The 26,003-nt window shown below is 34.3% G+C and overlaps 1 protein-coding gene across 1 annotated transcript in view; it reads right to left on the bottom strand.

The window, feature by feature from the left end:
* LOC149802826 (uncharacterized) overlaps positions 1-26,003 on the bottom strand; it is a 349,692-nt gene that overhangs the window by 284,064 nt on the left and 39,625 nt on the right. The window contains exons 3-4 of the mRNA XM_089952278.1: positions 22,942-23,072; positions 17,296-17,494 (exon numbers count right to left, since the gene is read on the bottom strand). Coding sequence (XP_089808404.1) covers positions 17,296-17,494; positions 22,942-23,072 — 330 coding nt within the window. The remainder of the gene's footprint in view (positions 1-17,295; positions 17,495-22,941; positions 23,073-26,003) is intronic.

The following is a 26,003-nucleotide window of genomic DNA, read 5'->3' on the forward strand; positions in this document are numbered from 1 at the left end:
TGGTGTTAGTCACTTGGATATTTACAAGTAGCTGTTTCACATATTATTATTATTATTATTAGTGTTAGCATTATTTATTATTATTATTATTATTATTAGTAACTGCAAGAACAATCATCATCATCATCATCATCTTGACTGTTTTATAAAAACATTTAAGTCCGAGTTGAGCAAGAACAAAATTTAATCAATCTACATGTTTTAGGAATAGATTTTGTAATATAAATGAATAGTGACAAAACAAAACTTGAAGACAATCAAAAGAAATTGTCACTACCTTACAAGAAGAAATATCTAACTCATTCATTATGCTGCACTATGATACTTACATAAATTAGTAACTGGTGATGTATTGCTCAACCTTTGGCAATTAATCATAATCAGTGACATATTGTTTTAAATAAAATTACACCGCAATATTGTTAATTATGATGAATGATGCTGACAGCAAACCCTATTATATAAATGAAAGAAAAAATATAAATGTACACCTTAATTACATCAGAAATGAAGAGCTTCATACATAGCATTGCCACATGAAAAAAGAGTAGGAACAAAGCAGTTTTAGCGAGTATCAATTATTTTTTTATATCTGTGCTATCCCATGTCCCTCCCTTTTGTGCACCCTGCCCTCTAGAAATCTGCACTGTTTTAAGTTTCCAGTCCCAAGCTCCTCTCTTTGGTGTACCCTGTCCTCCTTCGGGGCTGCCATTTCTCAAGTCTCCAGCCCCAAGACACTCTCTTTGGTGTACCCTACCCTCCATGTGGGCTACCATGTCTAAAGTTTTCAGTCTCAAACCCCTCTTTTTGTGCACTATGTGGGCTGCCCTGTTTTAAGCTTACAGTCCAAGCCCCTCACTTTGGTGCACCATGCCCTCCCTGGGAGCTGCACGGTCTCAAGTTTATAGAGGTTTAACTGACTGAATATTGTAACATTTGATGTGAGCACTTTGGACAACAATTTGCAACATTTTTCAATTACAACATAAATATATTTTAAATGTACAGTGGACTGTATTAAAATGCCTTCTCTGGTAAAGAGAGTGCCATCAGACGAGACTTGACTATGTTTAAAAAATGTCCTGAAAGGCAAACATTGCCTTGCCCCAACAGGAAACGGGAAAGTAGTATCTTGTAGCAACAGGCAACCTTGATACTTTGATGGCATCCTGCCCTAACAGGCAACCAGTACCTGTCCTGACACATAGCTGGCACCCTGCCCTAACAGGTAACCAGTACCTACCCTGAAAATCAGCTGACACCCTGCCTTAACAGGCAACCAGTACCTGCCCTAACACTCAGCTGTCACCCTGCCCTAACAGGCAACCAGTACCTACCCTGACATGTGGTCTATAGATAACAATAAAGATGAAATAAGTGTAATAACTGTGCATTTTTGGAATGACTGGAAAAACCAGAGCATCAGAGGAAACAATATAGTATGAATCATCAATAACATATTCTTCAATGAAATAGCAAACCAAGAAGGAAATTAGGATTAATATATACACAGTAAAGTGCTATAGTAATGTAAAGTAAGTAAAATAGGCCAAGTAACTTTAGCAGAATAATTACTATTTTTGTGGGAATTCGATCAATTTCAAATATTAAATATTACAATTTATTTACATTGTGCCTCCCTCTATCAAATATTTTTGTAGAGACTTACTCAGCTCATAAAAATATATATATTAAAAATTTTATGTAAATAAATCGAATGAAAAACACGTTAAGAATTTTTTTAAATGCATTTAAAGTGTGCAGAAATTTAATTTTAAGCAATTATTCAAATGTTATCAGCATATTTTCTTTGCCATAAACACAGTCAATATTTTATAATGGTGAATTCAATAAACTCATACTATGCAACGAGGAGAATTTCTGACCTTTTCATGCACATTTGAAATGAGTGCATGACCACATAAAGGTGAGAATGTTCTTAAATAAAGGTGAGAATGTTCTTAAATAAAGGTGCATGTTGGTGCACATGTAGTCTAAGTTAGGCATACAGGGGCATAAAACCATTTCACACATTCTTGAAATGATGATTAGAACTCAGCCTTTTGTTGTATGCATTGCCTAGTGTTACAAAAACTACTTACTATATATGCTTACCTATAATTCAAGTCCAACTGCAAGGACCCAGATGTGCATTGCATATTGTGCTTGCAGATCTGGATCTATGCAGTCTTTTTTAGGAGCAATTAGTAGAACAATCAACATGGAGCCATATCTGCTGGTACATTATGTGAACAGGGTCTATGCTGTTTGCAGTTTGACTTGACTTAGATCTGATTAAATATTGTAAATTAGTTTCATTTTTATTTTATTTTTAATTTGTTTGCTGACTTGGTGGTTATTTTTATACAAATCAGAGCTACAGTAAGAGCTTTTCCCAAGGACTCTAGGCATCTGACCCAGGCTGGATTGGGCAGGTACTGAACCTTGGAACATTGGATTATGACTCTGATTCCCTATGTCTGAGCTACCACAGAGTTCTAAATTAGTGTCAAACCTGGGAGTAAAATACCCAATTAATTAAGATCTATTACAGAACTCTGCATTGTTTGCCATTATTTATATCTCTCATTTAGGGTTAGTATCCTAATGAATTTGAAACTCAATGAACTCAATCCTCAGGGATGCCACTGATTTAATGATTTTGCTTAAGTACCTGACAGATTTATGTAATGGCCATTTAGTCTTTGTAATAACAAGATGACAGCTATTATAACAAATGATATAGGAATGTTTAATTTTATGGTATAATATTGTCTTAACCAGACTGTAGGTACCAGGTACCAATTGTACCAGACATGCCTATCCTGCCTTAACCATAGTGTAGGTACCACATACCAAATATACAATACATGCCTATCCTGCCTTAACCATAGTGTAGGTACCACATACCAAATATACAATGCATGCCTATCCTGCCTTAACCATAGTGTAGGTACCAGGTACCAAATATACAATACATGCCTATCCTGCCTCAACCAGAGTGTAAGTACCAGGTACCAAATGTACCAGACATGCCTATACTGCCTTAACAAGAGTGTAAGTACCAGGTACCAAATATACAATAAATGTCTATCCTTCCTTAACCAAATTGTAGGCACCAGGTACCAAATGTACCATACATGCCTATACTGCCTTAACGCAACAGAATGTAGGTACCAGGTAAAAACTGTACCATACATGCCTAAACTGCCTTAACCAAACAGAGTGCAGGTACCAGGTACCAAATGTACCAAATATGAATATAGTGTCTTTAACCAAACTGAGTATAGATAGAAGATACCAACTGTACCATACAAGTCGATACTGCCTTAACCAAACAGAATATAGATACTAGGTACCAACTGGTCCATATATATTACTGCTTTAACCAAACAGAGGATAAATTCTAGTTACCGAATATACCATACATGTCTACACTGTCTCAGTCAGAGTGTTGGTACTAGCTACCAACTGTATGAAATATGCCTATACTGCCTTAACCAGAGTATAATTGCTAGGTAACTTGTACCATGGGTGACTATATAGCCCTAACCAAACAGAGTACAAGTTCTAGGTACCAACTGTAGTATGCATGACTATACAGCCTTAACAAAACAAAGAGCAAGTTCTAGGTAGCAACTGTAGTATGCATGACAATACAGCCTTAACAAAACAAAGAGCAAGTTTTAGGTACCAACTGTAGTATGCATGACTATACAGCCTTAACAAAACAAAGAGCAAGTTCTAGGTAGCAACTGTAGTATGCATGACTATATAGCCCTAACCAAACAGAGTACAAGTTCTAGGTACCAACTGTAGTATGCACAACTATATAGCCTTAACCAAACAGAGAACAAGTTTTAGGTACCAACTGTAGTATGCATGACTATACAGCCTTAACAAAACAAAGAGCAAGTTCTAGGTAGCAACTGTAGTATGCATGACTATACAGCCTTAACCAAACAGAATACAAGTTCTAGGTATTATACAGCATTAACCAAACAAAGAACAAGTTCTAGGTACCAACTGTAGTATGCATGACTATACAGCCTTAACCAAACAGAGTGCAAGTTCTAGGTACCAACTTTAGTATGCATGACTATACAGCCTTAACCAAACAAAGAACAAGTTCTAGGTACCAACTGTACCATATATGCATATACTGTCTTAACAAAACCAAGTCTAGGGACTAGGTACCAAATGTACCATGCATGACTATAATGCCCAAACTAAAGTGTAGGTACTACATGTATGTACCAAATGTACCATGCACGACTATAATGCCCAAAGTAAAGTGTAGGTACTACATGTATGCACCAATTGTACCATGCACGACTATAATGCCCAAACTAAAGTGTAGGTACTACATGTATGTACCAAATGTACCATGCATGACTATAATGCCCAAACTAAAGTGTAGGTACTACATGTATGCACCAATTGTACCATACATGTATATGCAACATTACCCAAACAGTGTATAAGTACTAGGTACCAATCCTACTATATGTCCTTCATAATCCACTATAAATAGTAATTATCAGTAATACAATTAAACCGCTCTGGTGGCCTAGTGGTTAGAGTGTCCGCCTCAGAAGCGTGAGGTTGTGGGTTTGATCCCTGGCCAAGTCATACCAAATACTTACAAAAATGGTACTAACAGCTGCCTCGCTAAGCGCTCAGCATTAAGAGGTTTGTGTTAGGACTGGTCGGCCTGGTGTCAGGATAATGTGACTGGGTGGGACATCATGCTACATGTCTGTGGCATGATGCCCTGAGTGCTAGACATCACTATACACTGCAGACATCATAGCGATATGACTGAAAAATTGTTAAAGCTGCCTTAAAAATCCTAATCACACACACATACACACACATAATACAATTACAAAACAGTCAGTTTCTTAATTATTTCACACTTAATAAATGACTACTTTGCTGTGTAAGCATGGTATAAAACAGCTGATTGTGATCAACAAAAACTGAGCAGTAAGTTTTCTTTCAAATATGAAAAGTAGGATGAAACTCAGTAGACAAAACAATTGTGCTGTTACACTCCACACCCAAAACAGCTGGTAACTGGAGTTTAACAGATGGAAATTCCTTCTGAAGATATGCAGCTGGTGCAGTTCACTAAGTTGATGTTTGATTTCTGCTGCAGCACAACTCAAAGTGCCATAATCTGTTTATCAAAGGCAAAGTGAAAATAATCTCTTAAGTGTTAAGAAGGTGTGTACAATTTCTATCAGGTTACAACAAAAATGTACAATTCCTATCAGGTTACAACTAAGAATGTACATTCCTATCAGGTTACAGCTAAAATGTTATAAATGTTTCCTGTCAGGTTAAAACAAAGAAGTCATGTACAATTTCTATTAGGTTACAACTGCGAAATTATGTACAGTTCCTATCAGGTTACAACTAAAAAGTTAAGTACAATTCCGATCAGGTTACAGTAATGGAACAATTAATGGCTTTGCATTTAGGGCACAACAAACAACAAAGTTATTTAGTGCCAAGGCAAATGGAGTAAAGTGCAATGCTCAAAGACACACCATGGTAGCTGACCCAGGTTAATCCAGTTGTAGGATTCAAACCAGTAACCTTTCAGTCATGAATCCAGAACGCTAACCACTGAGCCACTAGAATTCTTGCCAATATTAGTCACCTCTTAGGACATGCCATGCTAGCATATCAGGCCTATTCTACATTCCTAACCCACTGATGGTGAAGACAGCTGATGGTGAAGACAGCTGATGGTGGAGCCAGCTGATGGTGAAGACAGTTGATGGTGAAGACATCTGATGGTGGAGCAATCAAATGAGACAACATGAATAAAATATACAAGAAACTAGTCAAGTTCTATTCAGATAATCTCCTCACAGTGTGAAAAATGTAACAATAACTTTACCAATCATATGGACCGTACTTTACTGAACTTCAAGTCAACTAATAATTACTTATGAGAAACAGAGTTTCGTTTAGCTCCAGAAAAGAAAGTGAGAAAAGGGTAAAAAGGGTGTGTGAGGAATAATCCCAAAGAGCAAACACATTTTTAAAACATTTTTGGTTTACCATATTTTCTGTAATCCACTCTCAATGGAAACAAAACTAGCAATGTGATAGTGTATCAACACAGTCTCAAATTATCAATACAGGATGAAAGGCAAAGGAAACATTAACAAAATGATATAAACTATCAAATATTAACTATATCTTACACTGTAATACTCACTTTTATGTAAAGTCAAACTGCAAATAACAGAGATCTTCATCTGCTGAAGTATAATGTCCCTGCTGATCATAGTCTATGTTGTTTGTTCTACTGATTACTCGTAGCAAACTGCACAGAATCAGATCTGCCAGTGTATTATGCTACAGCAGATCTGGGTCTATGCAGTTTTTACAAACTGTCCAACTTATACATGCTATATCTACCAAAGTAACAGCTGGAAACTTTTATATTTCAACAAAATAAGTCCAGTCTATCACGAGAGGTTTGAAAATATTTATAATATAGTATGAATATGTTATGCTTTATTTGTTACAATAACAGATATATTCAATTATAAGTCAAGTCCAACTGCAAACTGCTCAGACCCAGATCTGCTATCACATAATGCACCAGCAGATCTGGATCTGTGCAGTTTGTTAGGAGTAATCAGTAGAACAGACAACATAAACCCTGGTCTGCAGGATCATGATGTGATGGCAGGTCAGGATCCTTGTTGTTTGCAGTTTGACTTGACTTATGGTAAACAGACTTTCCACTGACGTATTGTTCGCATTTATTTGCTTAACACTTTTCAGTTCATTATTAACTCCCTTAAAAGTGGAACAACAAAAAAAGAGTTTCTAAATCATTTTAGTGCACCTAAAAATATAAAGGAAAGACTGTAAGCAGAGTGAAAAAAAATTTTGGATCACATCTGGTAATCTTGAAACAAATTTATGTAATGTTTATTTTACATAGTTTTGCTTGTAGAGGATAGCATCTCCTCTTGTCATGGATGCACTTGCATTTTTTACAGTTAACTTATGATTATCACGTGTTATGCTATTGTGATGTATATTGAATCAACAACAATTATCTTGGCACAATATGGATGGCAATATCCAGCTCTAATAACAAATATTCCAGTGAGCAAAATAAACATAAGCTCATTTTCCAACTTTCATTACCTAGAACATTTTTTACAATATTCATCTTTTAATTCCATTAAGTATACATTGTATTTAATTCATTAATAATGAATTAAAACCAATGAATGAACAAAAATTATTTTTAAAAACTTTATCAGAATCTAGATACATGTACAATGAATGTATATTTGATTTGGGGGAAATATTACAACTAGCAATTAATTCATTGTTAATGACCATCTCTATTAATATGAATTGCGGGAAATAATTATATAGCATTAAAACATGTAAATCTACTTTTATTGATGTAATGATTTTCAGGTTGATATTTTAATGTTGTCCTAAAATAACATAATACAGCATGTTCATCTATTGGTCTTTTTGAATGAATTAATCTGAAAATTGTCATTTCCAGAAATTTCTGGTACTTTCACTGTTTGCAGGATGTTGTAAATGTCAACCATTTTCAGTGCATCTGTCGTCCATATAAATTTTGACAACATGTGAAAACAACAAAAATAATCTTTTCCTATCATATATAAAAGTTGGCTCATAAAACTGAATCTACTTTATTTTATCAATAAAATATCTGTATAAAAGATATCCCCACTACACACAAAGGATCAAAATTTATGATAACAGTAGACAAATGGCATAACAGTAGACAAATGGCCTGAGCAATATGAAAATATAACCAGGTCCTCTACACATGAATACAAACATGCCATTTAAGCTTTATTTGTCTTAAGTGAATTTTGTACAATCCTGTAAACAAAGTTTTCAACAAAAATTTTTAATGATCACCATTTTCATTTGGAACCAACTATATATTGCTACATTTTTCATAAAAACCCCATATAATAATAATGATAATGAGGACTTTGTATAGCACCTAATCTTTAGAAGATCTAAACACTTTACAACATTAGACAACACCTATAACACAAAAACATATATAATGATATTATTACAGAAAACAAACACCATGAAATTAGAAAACATAAAACCATGCTGTAAATATTTAAGGTAGGGAACATTATTAGGTCTTTAAGTTTGTTCTTGCAGTCGATATGACCATTTATTCTGGAGACATAATCATATACAGATTTTCAGTACCGCTGCCATGGCTGCCATTTTGGAGGTAAGATCATCTCATTTTAATAAAGGAACAACTATGTACTGCAAGAAAGAAGTGGAGTCTTTTTCTTTCTTTTCTTTCTCTTCAATGTCAGTACGTCCCTCATGCGGTTTGGAATCTACCTATTAGCTGATTCTGTGCTGATTTTTTTTCTTTTTATCCCACTGGCACATTCAGTCACTGATTACATATATCAGTGTAAAAGGAGAAATTTGAAACTTGCTAGTCAATTACAATTTAAACACTTTACAGAATTAAAGCCACTTTTGCATAAAGCTTCTCTGCTGCTATGCATCTGTTTGGATTGAGTTTGGATGCCAATACATCCAGTGTATCACACAGCAAACAAGCTACAGTTAGTTCTGATTGGAGGTTATTGTTTTACCCTGGACACGAATAAATAATAACCACCAATCAGAACTGAATGAAACATATTTCAATGTGTTACACACTGGAAGTGTAGCCTTCAAATTCAATATGTCAAGTAGATAAAATATGAACTAACCAATAAACTTCACAAAAAGTGGTTATAATACAATCATCAAAGTAGTTAAGTCAAAGATGGGGAACAAATCTGGAATGTCTTCTTTACGTCAATATATCATTGGCTGAACATGCTCACAGAAAAAAATAATTAGCGGGGGGGGGGGCAGATTTCAAACCAAGTGAGTGAGACACCTTGTATTAATTTGTGGAAGGTGACTAGGTGTTGTCAATATTTCTTCATTTTTACTGTCAGAAATGAGTACATGTGCCTGCTACTGCTGTCTTAGATGAATTGTCAACAAAGAATAAAAAGGCAAAAGACTAATAATTATTCACAACTGCTGGACATTAAAGTAACTTGTAAATGTCTCATTCTGCATAGATTCTTCACTTCCTGTATTGATATGGGTATCATTAAAACAAAAAATTATCGATACAGCAATGCATTGATTAATCGTTTCACCTATAGTATTAATCACTATAAATATACTGTATGTACTTCCCTGTAAGTTGTATATAACTGCAGAGAGCAAGATCTGCAAGCACATGCACCTGCAGATCTGGGTCAATGTATTTTGTTTGGCATAATCAATAAAACAAGCAACTTACCTGTTTGTGCAATATGTGTCGACAGGTCAGGGTCTACATTGTTTCCAATTGCACTGGACTTGTAAGCAAGTCATAGTCAATAATAGCCCCTGGTGTTGTACATTTCAATTGTAGCCCCAAAGATATAGACAATTTGTACACTTTCAAAGTAAAATATTAAGTTTTCTTCTCTGTCTTCATTTATTTTGCTAATACTATATTTCAGCAAATTTAGTGCCTCATTAGTAAGAAGAAAAGCTTACAATAAATTCATCAAATTTTTATGTCCTGATAAATTACAAGCTTGTAACAAATTTTTGACATTTTTTCTCTCATTTAATTTTTTGCTGATTAATTGTTTTCTGAAAAGGAAGGACAGTGTCTTCTTAGAAATATAATTTTTCAAGTTGTTTGAAGATAAAGAGTTGATGTCACCAAGGTAAACTCAAAGCATGATGTACACAATTTTCATGAAGGATAGAGTGGCAAAAACTTTTCTATACGTTTTACTGCATATAAAGGTTTTGGTTGTCCCATGCTTTTAGCATGTTGTTTCATGTCAATGTATTTCATATCAATGTATTTTATGTCAATGTATTTCATCGTATATTTTTTTACTTTTTTCTTGAGAAATATTGTTACTGTTATTACATCTGTCAGTGCTTACATGATCCTGGCCATCTTTTTGAGTCTCTCTTAAAACCTAAAATAAATACTTCTCAGATGCGGGAGGTCATGGGTTCGATCCCCGGCCAAGTCATGCCAAAAACTTACAAAAATGGTACTAACAGCTGCCTTGCTTGTCATTCAGCATTAAGAAGTTAGTGTTAGGACTGGTTGGCCTGATGTCAGGATATTGTGACTGCTAGGCATCACTATAAACTGCCACACTGCAGACATCGTAGCAATATGACTGAAAAATTGTTAAAGCTACATTAAAATCCAAATCACACACACACACATCCGTTCAGGTGCTACTTGTAGTGATTCAATTCTGTCCAGGTGCTATTTGCAGTGATTCTATGAAAGCTCATAATGGTCACCAATGCATTAAAATACTGAATTTACAGTGTTCTATTCCACTATAGCTTATTATCAAAGGTAAGGAGGGTTCTCACATCATCTCACTAATCAAAAGGGATTATTAGGGTGTATGCCACATGTTTGTATACTAAACACAATGGTGGCCTATTGTAGCTAAACCGACAAAATTAACTCGGTTATTAAACATCAATGGTCATACATTGAGAGCAAACCTTTGAAATCGAATGAAAAATAAAAATAATAAAAAGCTGAATGATGACAATCTAATAGCTAGATATTTTCCTCCTAATCTCATCCTATGGCCAACAACTCAATCGAGTAAAACAGGCATCATCAAAACAAGCACACAAGCCAGTTGGATTTTGACATTTCAAGGTCAATAATTACATTGGATAATCACCATAAATATTTCCTGAGTGTAATTTTCATAAGCTATTTGGCTTATTAGAAGTGAAACATGGAAAGAAATTATGGTATTAGCTTTCTAAAAAATGATTTTCAAAACAAATTCTTTAAAAAAGAATACATATCAGTCATGGTGGAATGAAGAGGGTTTAAGGAAATAAGAATATTTTAAAGGAAAAGTGACTGCCCCAAGAAAACATTACAAATACAGAACAATCATCAGTTTTATGAATGACATTATTCTGTATGGACCCAGGTATGGTTACTCTCTCCATCCTGATTTACTGTCATACAGATTTATGTATATTAATAAACAAAGTGAAATATATAGGGTATATACAAACTGTGTATCCATAATTTAAATGAAATCTCACCCAAAATAAATAAGTAAATAAATAAAGACCTATATAATAAAATAAGGTCCTGTGGGTTGGGGTAAAACACTTTGTACATATGGAACAAGTAACTCAACAAACACATTTATTTTAAAAAATAACCCAACTAAATGGATGATCAATTCAAGTTTCATACACTAAAGTAGTTGACAGTAACATATTCATTGCATCAAACTGCTGTCCAGCAGTAGCTTTATTCTTGTAGTCTTATTCTCAATGCATTCTTTTCTTATGTCACTTGTTTTGGCTCGAATAAACAGTAACACAAGAAGGAGTGAAAACAACAAGCTTTGAAAAAAATACAATAATTTATTTCCCTGGAAAAATTCTTTAAAAATGAAAAAAGTATGAACTTATGGTTTTATAGAATCAAATCCAAAAATAATCCAAAAATAATCCAAGAATAACATTTTAGCAGTCCTAATAACCAAATGTTCTACTGATTTCACATTTCAATCTCGACAAAGAATCCAAGATGAAAGACGATGACATATGCTGCAATCTGTAGTGTTATAACTCCGGTTTCTGATAGCTGAATAAATTTTTATAAAAAACTGTCCTTGTTCCACGATATTACATGAGCACACATATTTTCCAGAAAAATAATAGAATTAATCCTTTTGAATCCAAGTAATTTGAAATAACTCCAAATAAGCACAACATGCAACTAACAGTTTAACAGCCCAGCTTCTACTGAGATTAATTCTCCAAAACATGGGTTATATGGTCTTTCTGAAACGTAAACAAGGGGTCATGTGATCATCTTCTGGAAGGTTATAGAAGCAAGTACTTGGTATAGATCACATTTACCCAGTGTGACCCTGACGAAAACCAATCATTTTCACTCTAAGAAATAAAAAATATAAAAAAATTTTACATCTTAAAGACAAAGTCCCATCATGACCTTGGAAACAACCAATCATTTCAAGATAAAATAGAACTTGTTTACGAAGGTTGCTACAAATTCTGAAACAAGGTCAGGATTTAGGTGAACATCTGGTGTTTATAAACTAACAGTCAAGGTCAAACTATTTTCTGAAAAAAGTATCATCTCTAGTGAATAAATTTACATTGCAATATCATGTAATGAAAAATAAAAAATAAATAAAACTGACAAACAATTAAATTGAAATAGATATATATTAAATCAGATGTAATTAAATCAAATATACATAACACTTTCCACAAGAGGTGCAGATGAGGATACTCCAAACTAAGATTGTGAGAAGGGTCTCATGCTGAAAACTGGTTGTGGATATTGATCACTGTAAGCAAGACACTGCTTTTGCAAGACAAATTATTACATTTCCAAGACAAATTATTATAAGAAATTTATTACATTTGCAAGACAAAATATTACATTTGCAAAGACAAATTAATGCATTTGCAAAAGACAAATTATTATGCCTAATTTGACTGAATGAGGAAGTATTACTGCATAAATCATTCTGGTAATGCATCTTGACAAATCACTTTCTAAATACATAATAGATATGTGAATCCATCACACCTATCTCACTGCTGGTTCAATGTAGGCTTCAATGTAGATATATATAAGGAAGTCATAATGTGCCAGCCAATCAGGGTCTATGATGTTTGTTCTACTGATTACTCCAAACAAACTACACAGATCCAGATCTGCCTGTGCATTATGTGATAGCAGATCTCGGTCTATGCAGGTTGCAGTTAGATTCTACTTATAAGTGAGTATGTACCATGTGTCTAAATGGTCTCTGACACCACCTTGAGATCTAGTTTATGGGTGATAATGTCAGACAAGCTCATATTTCACAGAAGGTTTCAAGAGATATGTTATGTGAATAAAGATTTAAAGGTCAAGTACAAGATTTAATGGTTAATGGTTGTACAGGTGACAAATTGGTCAATTCTATCCTCTTTCAGAGTAAAATATAAAATTGTACTTTTCAGGATTGCAGGACTATAGGGAAAGAAAGTTAGTTTTCGTTCATTATGTATAATTTCCTCCTAATGCATGTTAATATGAGTTCATGTGACCATACATATATTTTATTCATTAGAGCAAGTATTATTCATTAAGCAGTTACATATTGATAAAAATTATATTTTCTTCATGGTTTACATTTTAAATCTTACTATGGATTGGAAAGACAAATGCATACAGCTTGAACAGATATATGTGTTATATCTTTAAGAATGATTTTGGATCGGAAGGTTTAAAAGACCATATAATGACTGAATTAAGAAGCCATGTTTAGATTTGACAGTTTCCACTCTCACCATGTGTACTTGTTATAAATAAATCAGGTCCAGCTACAAACAACATAGTCCTAAATCTGCCACTGCATAAAGTGCCAGCAGATCAGGATATATGTTTTTTGTTTGACTGATTAATCCTAACAAATTGTATGGACCTATATCTGTTGGTGCATTATGCAATGGCAGATTTAGGTCTGTGCAGTTTGCAGTTGGAACAGACTTATAAGTGAGTACATATGGTATATTGAATGGATGTAAAGTGTTCTCTGGGGGATATTTATAACCAACTGAACCTGCCTAAGTTTTACAACAAAATTTGCTGTGTTTATCAAATTTGGTGGATTCACATTTCCAAAGCAAATGCCTTCTTGAATAGATAAAAGCCAAGCTAACATACCCATAGAGATTATCACACAGAGATAATCCAATAAACAGTAGTCCATACTGTATGCCATTATCCAGATGGAGAAAAAAAATCCCTATATTGTAGAGTTGTGGCATTTCCTATCAATTTCTTTTTCTTACCTACTGTGACATTTGATAATAAATCTCAAAATGCATAGTTTATACATCATATCTCAGAATTTTAATTTCTTAAAAATGTACCATAGATGATGAAATTAAGAAGACAGATGTACAGGCTGGCAAAATTCCCCATCTTGTGTATTCAACAACAAAATTTGGGCCTGTCTCCTTTGCAAACACATACAACTGAAGTGGTATGCCCCCCCCCCCACTTACTTTCTCTCTCTCTTCTCTCTCTCTCTCTCTCTCTCTCTCTCTCTCTCTCTCTCTCTCTCTCTCTCTCTCTCTCTCTCCCTCACTCACTCACTCACAATAAATTTTTGGGAGATTAGGGAGAAAAACAGTTCTCCAAGATGGTGATTATTTTTATACAGTCCAACACTGAAAGTTTGTTTTTAATAAGAGTGTGAGAGAGAGAGAGAGAGAGAGAGAGAGAGAGAGAGAGAGAGAGAGAGATTTTAAAAGTTTGTGGGAATTATTTAAATAAATAAAAAAGAATCTGAAAAAGATTGCCAGTCTAAAAGCAAAGTTAGCGTCCTTCTTTCTTGCATTATTTCTGATTAACATGACACAACAAGACACCATTGTGGATATAAACACTTGTAAAGCAAGGCCACATTAACATGACACAAGACACCATTTTGGATAAAAACACTTATAAAGCAAGGCCAGATTAACATGACACAACAAGACACCATTGTGGATAAAAATAATTGTAAAGCAAGGCCACATTAACATGACACAAGACACCATTGTGGATATACAACTCTTGCAAAGCAAGGCCAGATTAACATGACACAAGACACCATTGTGGATATACAACTCTTGCAAAGCAAGGCCAGATTAACATGACACAAGACACCATTTTGGATAAAACACTTGTAAAGCAAGTCCAGAGTAACATGACACAAGACACCATTTTGGATAAAAACACTTGTAAAGCAAGTCCAGATTAATATAACACAAGACACCATTGTGGATATACAACTCTTGTAAAGCAAGTCCAGATTAACATGACACAAGACACCATTTTGGATAAAAACACTTGTAAAGCAAGTCCAGATTAACATGACACAACAAGACACCATTGTGGATAAAAATACTTGTAAAGCAAGGCCACATTAACATGACACAAGACACCATTGTGGATATACAACTCTTGCAAAGCAAGGCCAGATTAACATGACACAAGACACCATTTTGGATAAAAACACTTGTAAAGCAAGTCCAGAGTAACATGACACAAGACACCATTTTGGATAAAACACTTGTAAAGCAAGTCCAGAGTAACATGACACAAGACACCATTTTGGATAAAAACACTTGTAAAGCAAGTCCAGATTAATATAACACAAGACACCATTGTGAATATACAACTCTTGTAAAGCAAGTCCAGATTAACATGACACAAGACACCATTTTGGATAAAAACACTTGTAAAGCAAGTCCAGATTAACATGACACAAGACACCATTGTGGATATACTACATGACCAGATAAATTTTAGTGGAACTACCTTGGTGGAAAAAGATTATCTTTCCTTAATACTATAGAAGATTATGCTAATAATTGGCCTTAACTCATGAATTAAACAAATCATATCCCCCATGCAAGTTTCATAATTCCCTGTACCTTACTGTACCTAACCCCACTAAAATATAATTATGCTGTTGCATACCTAATAAATAGATTATTATGTTCAAACAGCAACAAGTTATTTGTGTTAATACATAATGCATGGGTTACTTGACTCTGTCTGTTCCAGGTGCAAAATTACAATACCTGCCCATGGGTAAATTCACATTTGCAGTAAGTCTATGGACTTCTAAGTTACCATATATACTCACTTATAAATTGAGTGAAACTGCAAATGACAAAGATCCAAATAATGCGCTTGCAGATCTGGGTCTATGCTGTTTATTCTACTGATTACTCCTAAGTGACATCAAAGACCAAGATCTGCCAGTGCATTATGCAACAGAAGATCTTGGTCACTGCAGTCTGCAATTATACTTATCTCATAAGTAAGTATATACTGTAAATAATAACTTTACCCAAATCAAAATAGCACAAAATAATCTGAACACTGATGTAATTGAATGAAATTTGCTAAGATTAATCAGGGAGTGGAAAGATTTGGCAGCTTTCTTCAACAACTGCTGGAGTAATTTCAGATAGATTATCATAATAAGTAAGCTAATGGCAGGTCAATAGGCATCATCACTTCTACTAATAAATAAATAATCCACCACTGTTGTACAAAAACTGCAATAGAAAAAAATGTGGGAGAGTAGGACTTTCATCCACATATAACCTTTTAATTTGGAGTTTTTGTTTGGCTGTAACAAAAATGGTGAATCCTGCTATATCCATTCTTAACGTGATATATTTAAGAACAAAATAGCTTCTGTATAAAATTTCCAACATAGAAGAAGCCACTGAAAAGATGATAAAACTTTTTACCTGTCATTCACTTCCATCATAAGGTCTGATAAAAGCCATTACTAGCATTTAGCTACTACAGCTGTTGTGCAGTTTCACTACTGCTGAGTGCTATCATATCAGTTACTGAGACTACTGAGGCTGGTTGCTAAGCTGAATACTAGAACATCATCAAGGTTGATTACAGAAACTGACAATAAAAACATGGTTACATTTATATTCAAATGCACTATTTCATTAGTTTTTGCTTGATTTTAGGGAAATAAAAAACATTTTACCTTGTATAGTGTTTGTTATTCATATATGTCCACTTTATACACTCCTACATCCCATCAGACAAGAAATCCCAGTTTATTGAATGCTCTGCACCTTGACTGTCACCGAGAAACTTCCTGATTAAAATTATCTATTGCTATGGACTTTTACATGAACTAAATGAGGGTCAAAATAAGACCACATCGAGCGGAATTGTCAAAATCGAGGTTAGTAAGAATTTTTTTATCAATATGCACAGTTTTGATTGTGACATAAAAGTGTGTGACTTTCAATCCGGATTGTACTGGAGCACACCTTTAGGTTCATTGTGTCCAAAAATGTCAACATATTTTAACACTGATTTTGCCATATGCACCTCTTGGGGCTTCTAAATAATGACCTTCCAAAGGAATATGGATATATATGAATCCAAATGAAGTGAATACTTGCCACTTATAGGTATGTAGAATCAAATTCTAAAAACTGACACCCGTTACTAAAATAGTTGGTGTTGAATGCTTACATGACCCGTGTAACATGTACTTTAGCATTCAGCATTTCTACTTTGTTGTTGTTGCACAAAACAAGCCAACAAATACAATTCATGATATCCATAAATAGCATTATATGACTTACCAGAAGTCCATTTAGCAGAAAACCCTGACATCTCAACATCTTGATCTGAGCTGAATGTAATAAGGAGGAAATTAGTGCTTGATACAACTGTGTCAGGTCTCACAGATCCAGAAAAGCTGCCGATCAAGTCATCTGAGGTAGAGAGCCCATCGTAAAACTTAACAATATCATACCTTTCTTCTGTTTGGAAGAAGGTAAACTGCAAAAGAAAGAATAAATTAGAACTGATGTAGAACATCAAAACTGATGACTCTGTCATCAGCATGATGTAAATGAAGGGTAAATGTCAAACAGGGGCCATAACTCCATACAAATTTAAAAGAAATTTGTGAAAATCGAATTTGATCTAGGTCTGGGAAATGTCTACTATGGTCTACACTTTCCCGTGGTCTGGTTTTATCTGGTTACATTTATGTCAAATGGATTTTTAACAAATCTCTATCCATCCTACATCCAGGATAAAGTTGTACATGCCTGACTCTGTTCCCCTTTATGAAAACCCCATACAAAATGAGGCTTCAATTGATGAAGTCATTCAAAGGTTACTGAGTAAAATTATTGACAAGGACAATGATGGGATGGAGCATGATAGGATGGACATGTATGTCTTCTCCACAGAAATGGCAAGGGCATACAAATATCATACATAAAGAAAGATGCTACAGTATTCACAATGTAATGTATATACTCCAAAGTTAGGTTCAAGTGCAAATAACATCATCCTGATTTTGCTACCATATAATGCACAGGCATAGCAAGGTCTACACTTTCTATTTTACTGATTAGTCCCAACAAACTGCACAGATCCAGATCTGCCACCACATTAGGCGATGTCAGATCTGGGTTTATGCAGTTTGCAGTTGGATCCGACTTATATACAAGTACATACAGTAGCAGCCATTTAAGTCCCATTTACACAGATATATGATAAACTGTTGTTGTTGTTGTTGTCGTTGTTCTCGGGTTTAACGCCATTTTTCAGCACAAGGCTATACATGGTGGCCAGTATAACTGGTGGAGGAAGAACCCTGGAAAACCCAGGGAAGAACCGACCCACGAGAAGCTACTGGCAGGCTTTCCCACATACCCACACTAGCCGAGCCTTGGACTTGAACCCACACAGGCAGAGATGAGATGGCAGTGATCCGAAATGGTGAGCGCTTTAGACCACTCGGCCACTCGGGGCCCCTGATGAACTGTATATACTCATGTGTATGTTGAGTTTGACTGCAAACAACATAGACCCTAAGCTACAATCACTTAATACAACAATACATCATAGTCTATGTTGTTTTGTTGTTCTACTGATTACTCCTAGCAAACAGCATAGACCCAGATTTGCTGGTGCATTATGTAATGCAGATCTAGGTCTGTGGAGTTTGCAGCTGGACTAAACTTATAAGCAAGTATACATGACATTTACCTGTAAATAAAGGTGACCTCTTCAGTAAAAGTGCTACATATGGTAAAACATTTTTGTATGGCTTTAATTGTTAATGATTTTTGTAGTCAAATGTCATGAACTTTCTAACCCAGAAAAATATTTGTCAGTACATTTATATGTAATAAACCACAGATGGACAAAACTGAAAACGTAGCTTACCCATTACAGAAACACACAAAATATTAATCAAAATAAAATTTTACAGATAAAGTAATCTGCAGCAATCATATGTTGTCTGTTTGGAATGTGGACTGTTCTGCTTTGGACACCAATCATACACAACTATATTAGGAACATCAAGAGGAAATATGCTGAAAGAAGATCAAATACACCATAGTGGAAAATATAATATAAAGGTACAAGTACAAATACAGGTTGTTGAACATCTACTGAAAATATTCATGTGCATGACTTGTTTTGGCAGGGTCATCAAGCTAGCAAATCAGTCTGACTTGGCAAGGTCATCAAGCTAGCAAACCAGTCTGCCTTGGCAAGGTCATCAAGATAGCAAACCAGTCTGTCTTGGCAAGGTCATCAAGCTAGCAAACCAGTCTGCTAGCAAACCAGTCTGCCTTGGCAGGGTCATCAAGCTGGCAAAAATGTCAATATTGTCACTGTGTTATGTGTTTAGGCTCTCATAAACAGTAACAAGAAAAGAGTGAAGACAGAAAGCTTTGTAAAATTTAACAAATAATTTATTTCCCTATAAAAAAAGGTAAAATGAGGAAAAAAACTTATGATTTTAAGAATCAAATCCAAAATAATCCAAAAATAATCCAAGAATTAAAAATTAGAAGTCCTAGTAATAAAATGTTCTAATGAATTTGAGTTCGAGTCATGGAAAAAGATCTAAAATGGAAGGCAATGACGTATACTGTAGTCATTATAGCACTGATGTGTCAACAGTTCTTTGTTTAACCACAGAATATAATCCGGTGTTTGAATTCTCAATAAAATTGCAAAAAATGTCTTTGTCCAAGAATTCTGTATGAGAATTTAATATATTTTCTAGAGAAAAGAATTAATCTCTTGAAATCCAAATAATTTGAAGAAAAATTAAAATATTAAACTCCAACTGGTCACAACAGAAAAAAACACCTTGATATCTAAATGTTGAAAACCCCAACAGAGATCATTTCTCAAAATATTGGTATTATACCACCTACAGTGCAATTCTGATAAAACCAGAATTTCGAAACAGAGGCCATTACATGTAAAAAGTCATATACACCCAGTACAGCCTCAATTCCACTCCTTAAATCACACATTAAGAATGAATAAAAAAATGTTGCTGTTTACTCCAACTGTTACTAATTTTGAATCAAGGCCAGGAACTAGGTCAGAATAAAGATTCCAAAGTTCTAAATTTAGGTGTTTATGAAAAAAACAGTCAGGTCAAACTAATTTCTAGAAAATGTCAAATTCCAGTAAACGAAATTACATCACTATTACATGTAATGGCATAAAATTTTTTAAAATAACATACAAACAATTAAATTAAATCAAATATAAATTAAGTCAAATATACATAACAACTGCTAATATGATGCTATTCAACATGTCAATGCTGTCACTGCCAATATCAAAATGTCAATACTGTTACTGCCAATACAATCCCATAGAAGATGTCAATGCTGTCACTGCCAATATGATGTTATTGAACACTTCACTGCTGTCACTGCCAATATGATCCTATAGAAGATGTCGATGCCGTCACTGCCAATATGGTGTTATTGAACATTTCACTGCTGTCGCTGCCAATACAATGCTATTCAAGATGTCAATACTTTTACTGCCAATATGATCCTATTGAAGATGTCGATGCCATCACTGCCAATATGGTGTTATTGAACATTTCACTGCTGTCACTGCCAATACAATGCCATTCAAGATGTCAATAATGTTACTGCCAATACCATCCTATAGAAGATGTTGATGCCGTCATTGCCAATATGGTGTTATTGAACATTTCACTGCTGTCACTGTCAATACAATGCCATTCAAGATGTCAATACTGTCACTGCCAATATGATGTTATTGAACATTTCACTGCTGTCACTGCCAATATGGTGCTATTGAAAGTTCAATTCCAAATCAAATTGAATTCTTAAGTCTATAAAACTTCATCAGAAAATGGTGAACGCTGACTTTGATCTTCTTCACATAAACCCTCATTCAAAATCTATTTTATTGAGTAGGTCTGAACATCTACAATTAGTGTGATTATGTTTTCTTCTAATTGCCTATTATTTACACCAGAGCTAATGGAATAGTCAGCACTGGCAATCTTAATGCTTTTTTTACATTTTTTTTGAGGAACCTTGAAATAATAATGTAGACCAATAACTGCATTTATAAAAGAATTAGATCATCTACCTGTAAGTCCTTTGTACTTTTGACATTATTTCAATATTGTTTAAAAGATAAATAGCCTCAACTTCAGGGCTAAGCAAAAAAGTGAACATGCCTAATAACTATTTGTACAATCTCCTGACAGTTGATTTTTAGTGACTCATCCATGGATCGTTTCTTCATGGACATCCAACAGTTTTCATGTAGTATTTTTCTTGCTGAGATTTAAATCTTACATACATTACTTTTTTATTAATGCATAAATAGGTATAAAAGAGTAGGAAAAGAATGTATAATAACAAGCACACCATCACAGCAAAGGCTGATAAACAGTTATGTGGCATTTGATCCATCCAATTGTATCCCATTTTAATTGTTTTATTAATTTTAAAGAATATGTATTAAAAAACAAAAGTTCTGAATGTGAAAAGTTATATACTTTTATTTTTAATACTGTTTATTCCGTCTGTGGAAAATTTAAGAGTTTTCAAAACAAATTCAAGGACTTTTCCAACAGTTTGAAAATTCAAGCAGTTTTTAAAGCAACCCATCATGCCCAGAGATTGCTAAAGTTTATATAAACAATGCTAATTACAAAAATTATTTTTGAAATCATCCATGATTTAATATGAAACTGTTGGCATAGTTACTCCAGAACAGGTTATTTTTTTGGGACACTGTAAAATTAGGCAGATCAATAAATAGATCTGAAACAAAATTTAGTAAACTGTACACCTTCTATATAGTATTTTGATTTACTAGAAAAAACAAACAGGTTGTACTTGGAGGCTCCTCAAGGGAACGGCAGAAGTAGGAAATCTCTTTCTACCCAAATTAAAAATAATGAGCAAAATAAAAATGAACACAAAGGAAAATAAGCTTAATTATCAGATTACATGTTTAATAATTCCAAATTATAACTAGTGCACAAAAAACATCATATAGTTAGCCGGTCTCAATAGGCTGACTTTTGGGAAGCTCCAACGAAATTTCACCTTCTCTACTTACAAGAAATATTGCAAAGCACAAACAAATTTTCTTCTCATAGCAATTTTTAAGATTTACTAGTCGTGCATTTAATTAATTGTACAAAAATGAATTCATTCATATGTTGCTCACTAAAACAAATTATCATAAGGACAATTAAAAAGAAATCATTCCCAAGATTGATTTATAATTACTAAATAATATTGAAGTTCAGACTGGATAAAGGCTACATATCAGTAATTTGCATTCATTTATTAAAAACTATCCAAGTATTGAACATGCTTACAGATTCAGTACCATTTGCTAAAATACAGGTTGGAGGAGTTGACTAAAGTTGCTCATAAAATTATGAATTATTCAAAATTCTTGACCATTTCAAGACAATGGTTTTTGTATTTTACACTGAATTTGCTGATTTACAGATACAAGCATCATCTGGTATTAGTTGTTCCATGAAATTCTTCAAAAGTTTTTTGAACCAAACGTAAAATTCCAAACTGACTGGACAAAGTGGAATGGTATGGCCTGACATAGGTAACTCTGTATGCCTCCTTCACATGGTATCACAGAGAATAAAAAACTGAATTTGTGAAACATTAAATTACAAAACATGCATTTTCCTAAAAAAGCAGAGCAAAGAAATGCATGTTCCCAATTTTTAAAAATTAGATCATTAAAAAATTATGCAATAAATATTATGACATCCAATACATATACAGTTATCTATCTATACATTTACATTAATCTATCTATACATACATTTATCTATCTCTTTATACAATTATCTATCATTACATATACATTTATCTGTCTATACATACAATTATTTATCTATACATATTTATTTATCTATATATACATACATTTAGCTGCACTTTACTCCCTATAGGAGCTATCACTTTCCACTTGCAGTCAGCATAACTGGGATATCTTTCCGGAAAGTTGGGAGACTGGAATGTACTTTTTGTTGTGTCCAAAATACCCATACATTGAGCTGATAAAAGAAGAAAGAAAACTGGTTACATCACCTTGAACTGCAGTTACAGCAGAAATCACTTTGTATCAGTTAAATAGCCAAACACATATTTATATACAACCCATTCCAAAGAAGTGAGATTTGTGATTCAGATTTATAACATAGCTTTAACAATTTTTCAGGCATATCACTACAATGTCTGCAGTGTGGCAGTTTATAGTGATGTCTAGCACTGGGGCATCATGCTGCAGACATGTAGCATTATGTACCACCCAGTCACACTATCCTGACACCAGGCTGACTAGTCCTAACACTAATTTCTTAATGCTAAGTGCCAAGTGAGGCAGGTGCCAGTACCATTTTTATAAGTCTTTGACATGAACCCATGACGTCCCACATCCGAGGCAGATGCTCTAACCACTGGGCCACTGGAGCAGTCCCCATTCCAAAGAAGACATGTTCGTTCAGAAGTGGTTACTGGTAAGCTAAATAAACATATAGCTGAAATTTCCTTCTTTTATTACTGTGTGCACTTGTAGACCATCAAACTAGATCTTGATGAGATAAGCATACATTCCAAGTTTGATCAGACAGCTGAGAGCATAACAATTATCTTAGATGATTTTCATCATGTAGTCAATATCTTACTACACAGTTTTTTTAGTGTGAAAAATTCCAATCTTAGATTTAGAAATATTTTGTTTTATATTTGTATTCCTTAAGTCCAAAACCTGCAATAGGAATTCTGGATCCATTTTTTAAAACTTTAAATAGCTATTATCATCATAAAATTGCCACTCAAGCAAAACAAAACCATTCACTTTATGTGATGAAAACAAACTGTCCAAAACCATGCATTTTTGTATAGGTTATGCTTAATGTATCAGCCCTTTCTCTATCAGACTGTCCTTTCAACAAAGATGACACAATATAATTTGAAAAATATATCTATGACATAAAAACAAATTGTTCTCACTCATTAAACTATTCATTAGCATCTCCCATGAAACGTATAAAAAAAAATTATTTTGGATCTGTTTAGTATGATTTATCCTTAAACAAAACCTTTAACCTGCTGTCAACATCCACCACTCGGGCTCAGCCAATGTAGGCATGCGAGAAAACTTGCCAGTAGCTTCCCGTGGTTTGATGGTTCATCCCGGGGTTTCCTCCGCCAAATATACTGGTCACCATTTATAGCCTATCATGTGCTGAAAACTGTTGCTAAATCCATAACAACAACAACTCCATATACACACACTGACATGCATTCACACCCACACAGCTGCACACATATTAAAGAATGAAAACAAAGTAACAAAAGGACCGATAAAGTGGATGGTAGGTGAGAAAATTAATAAAATTAAACACCAGAAAATAGTCACTGCTTATAACAAAGGAATGCTGCTCATGTCAGCTTCAGCTGGCCACTGATCAGTACTGGCCATAGTAGCTCATTCAAATCACAGTTCTATCATTAGACAATGTTTGATTGACAATTAGCTGAGTGATTATCATCTCCTCCCTTGCATATATCAATGAGTACTCTTCCCTGCCTTTATCAATGAATACCTAGTAAACCTAATCAATACTGAAGCTGAATAACTCTTAAAGTAGGAAAAATGTACATCAGCTATAAGAAACTATGCATTTGAAATCTGCTGTTCTTCAGCATATGCATGACTACTGAAACCTTTTACAGTTTCACTGACATTTTACAATTTATGGGTGTCATGTTTGCTCAGCCCCAGTGAGTAAATGATGTATAAACTAAGGCATTATTACAAGCCATGTTTTGATGTCCTAACATTGCTGCAGGCTAGAGTTAATCTCTTACACAAGGCTACCATGACCAGAGAGAAGATCTGGCATCTTGGATCAGCAGAGGCATTAGATCGAGTGACTTCCCACTTATGTTACAGCTTTGTCCAAAGATCAGAGGAACCTGCAAGAGGGAAATGGGGCACGTTCTAAATCCATCCCCATGTGGACAGACAGCAAGCAGGACATTCTCCGCTACGTTTGATTGGATCAGGTCAAAGTGACATCCAATTGGAATTGAGATGGATGGTGTGATAACAATTTCAATCCAAATTATAACTTCTAACTAACAAGCGAAAATTTAGTTTCTCCTAGGAAGACTGCTGAGCATAATAAGGTTACTCTGAGGAAGCCACTCATAATTTGGTGGTAAAACTTAGAGAGGAGATTTTAAAGAAAGACAAAGCTTCATAAAGGTCAGTAAGTTAATTGCTCGATTTTTGCAGAATATTATGACATTGTAATCGTAATTATGTGTGGTATATTATACTTAATTACAAGGATTGTTTAGTATGTACAATTACCTTTGTAGTGTTCATTTACAGGCATATTTGAGTATTATGTAGAGAATTATGTAGATTGTTAGCTTGGGGTCAGAATTAATTTTGTCATTCGCTAATAGGTTACTTCATAGTAAACTAGTGCACTTATTCATGTGATATGTTAGATTTTACACATGCTTGAATTGTGAATTTGCAAAATGGTTGAAGTGTGTAATGTAATGAAATGCATCTGATTGTTGTGATATTGTTTAGTATAATGGGATTAGGAATATGTACTGATGTGATGCAATTTATTGATGTATGTATGAGAAATAATTGATACACTACTGATCAAATGATGCAATAGGCTACCATTTGACTACTGAATTGTCATTAAATTGTTATTTGTTGAATTTCACTTTTTTGAATATTCAATCATTTAACCATCGTCATTGCTGACTGGGGGCTCAGAGCTTTACATCTATCTTTCACTAATTTAACTTCCAACCAAAATCGAGCCTGGGTGGGATTTCTATCATAATTTAAATAGAATACTGGGAGCACCCCACCCCAACCATACACACCTACCACAGTGGTGGCATAACAGATTTGTGTTTAAGGTGTGCCTTTTGATGAGAGCACTGAT

The sequence above is a fragment of the Sinohyriopsis cumingii genome, chromosome 3 (assembly GCF_028554795.1).
Source record: "Sinohyriopsis cumingii isolate HCF-2022 chromosome 3, ASM2855479v2, whole genome shotgun sequence".
Lineage (NCBI taxonomy): Eukaryota > Metazoa > Mollusca > Bivalvia > Unionida > Unionidae > Sinohyriopsis > Sinohyriopsis cumingii.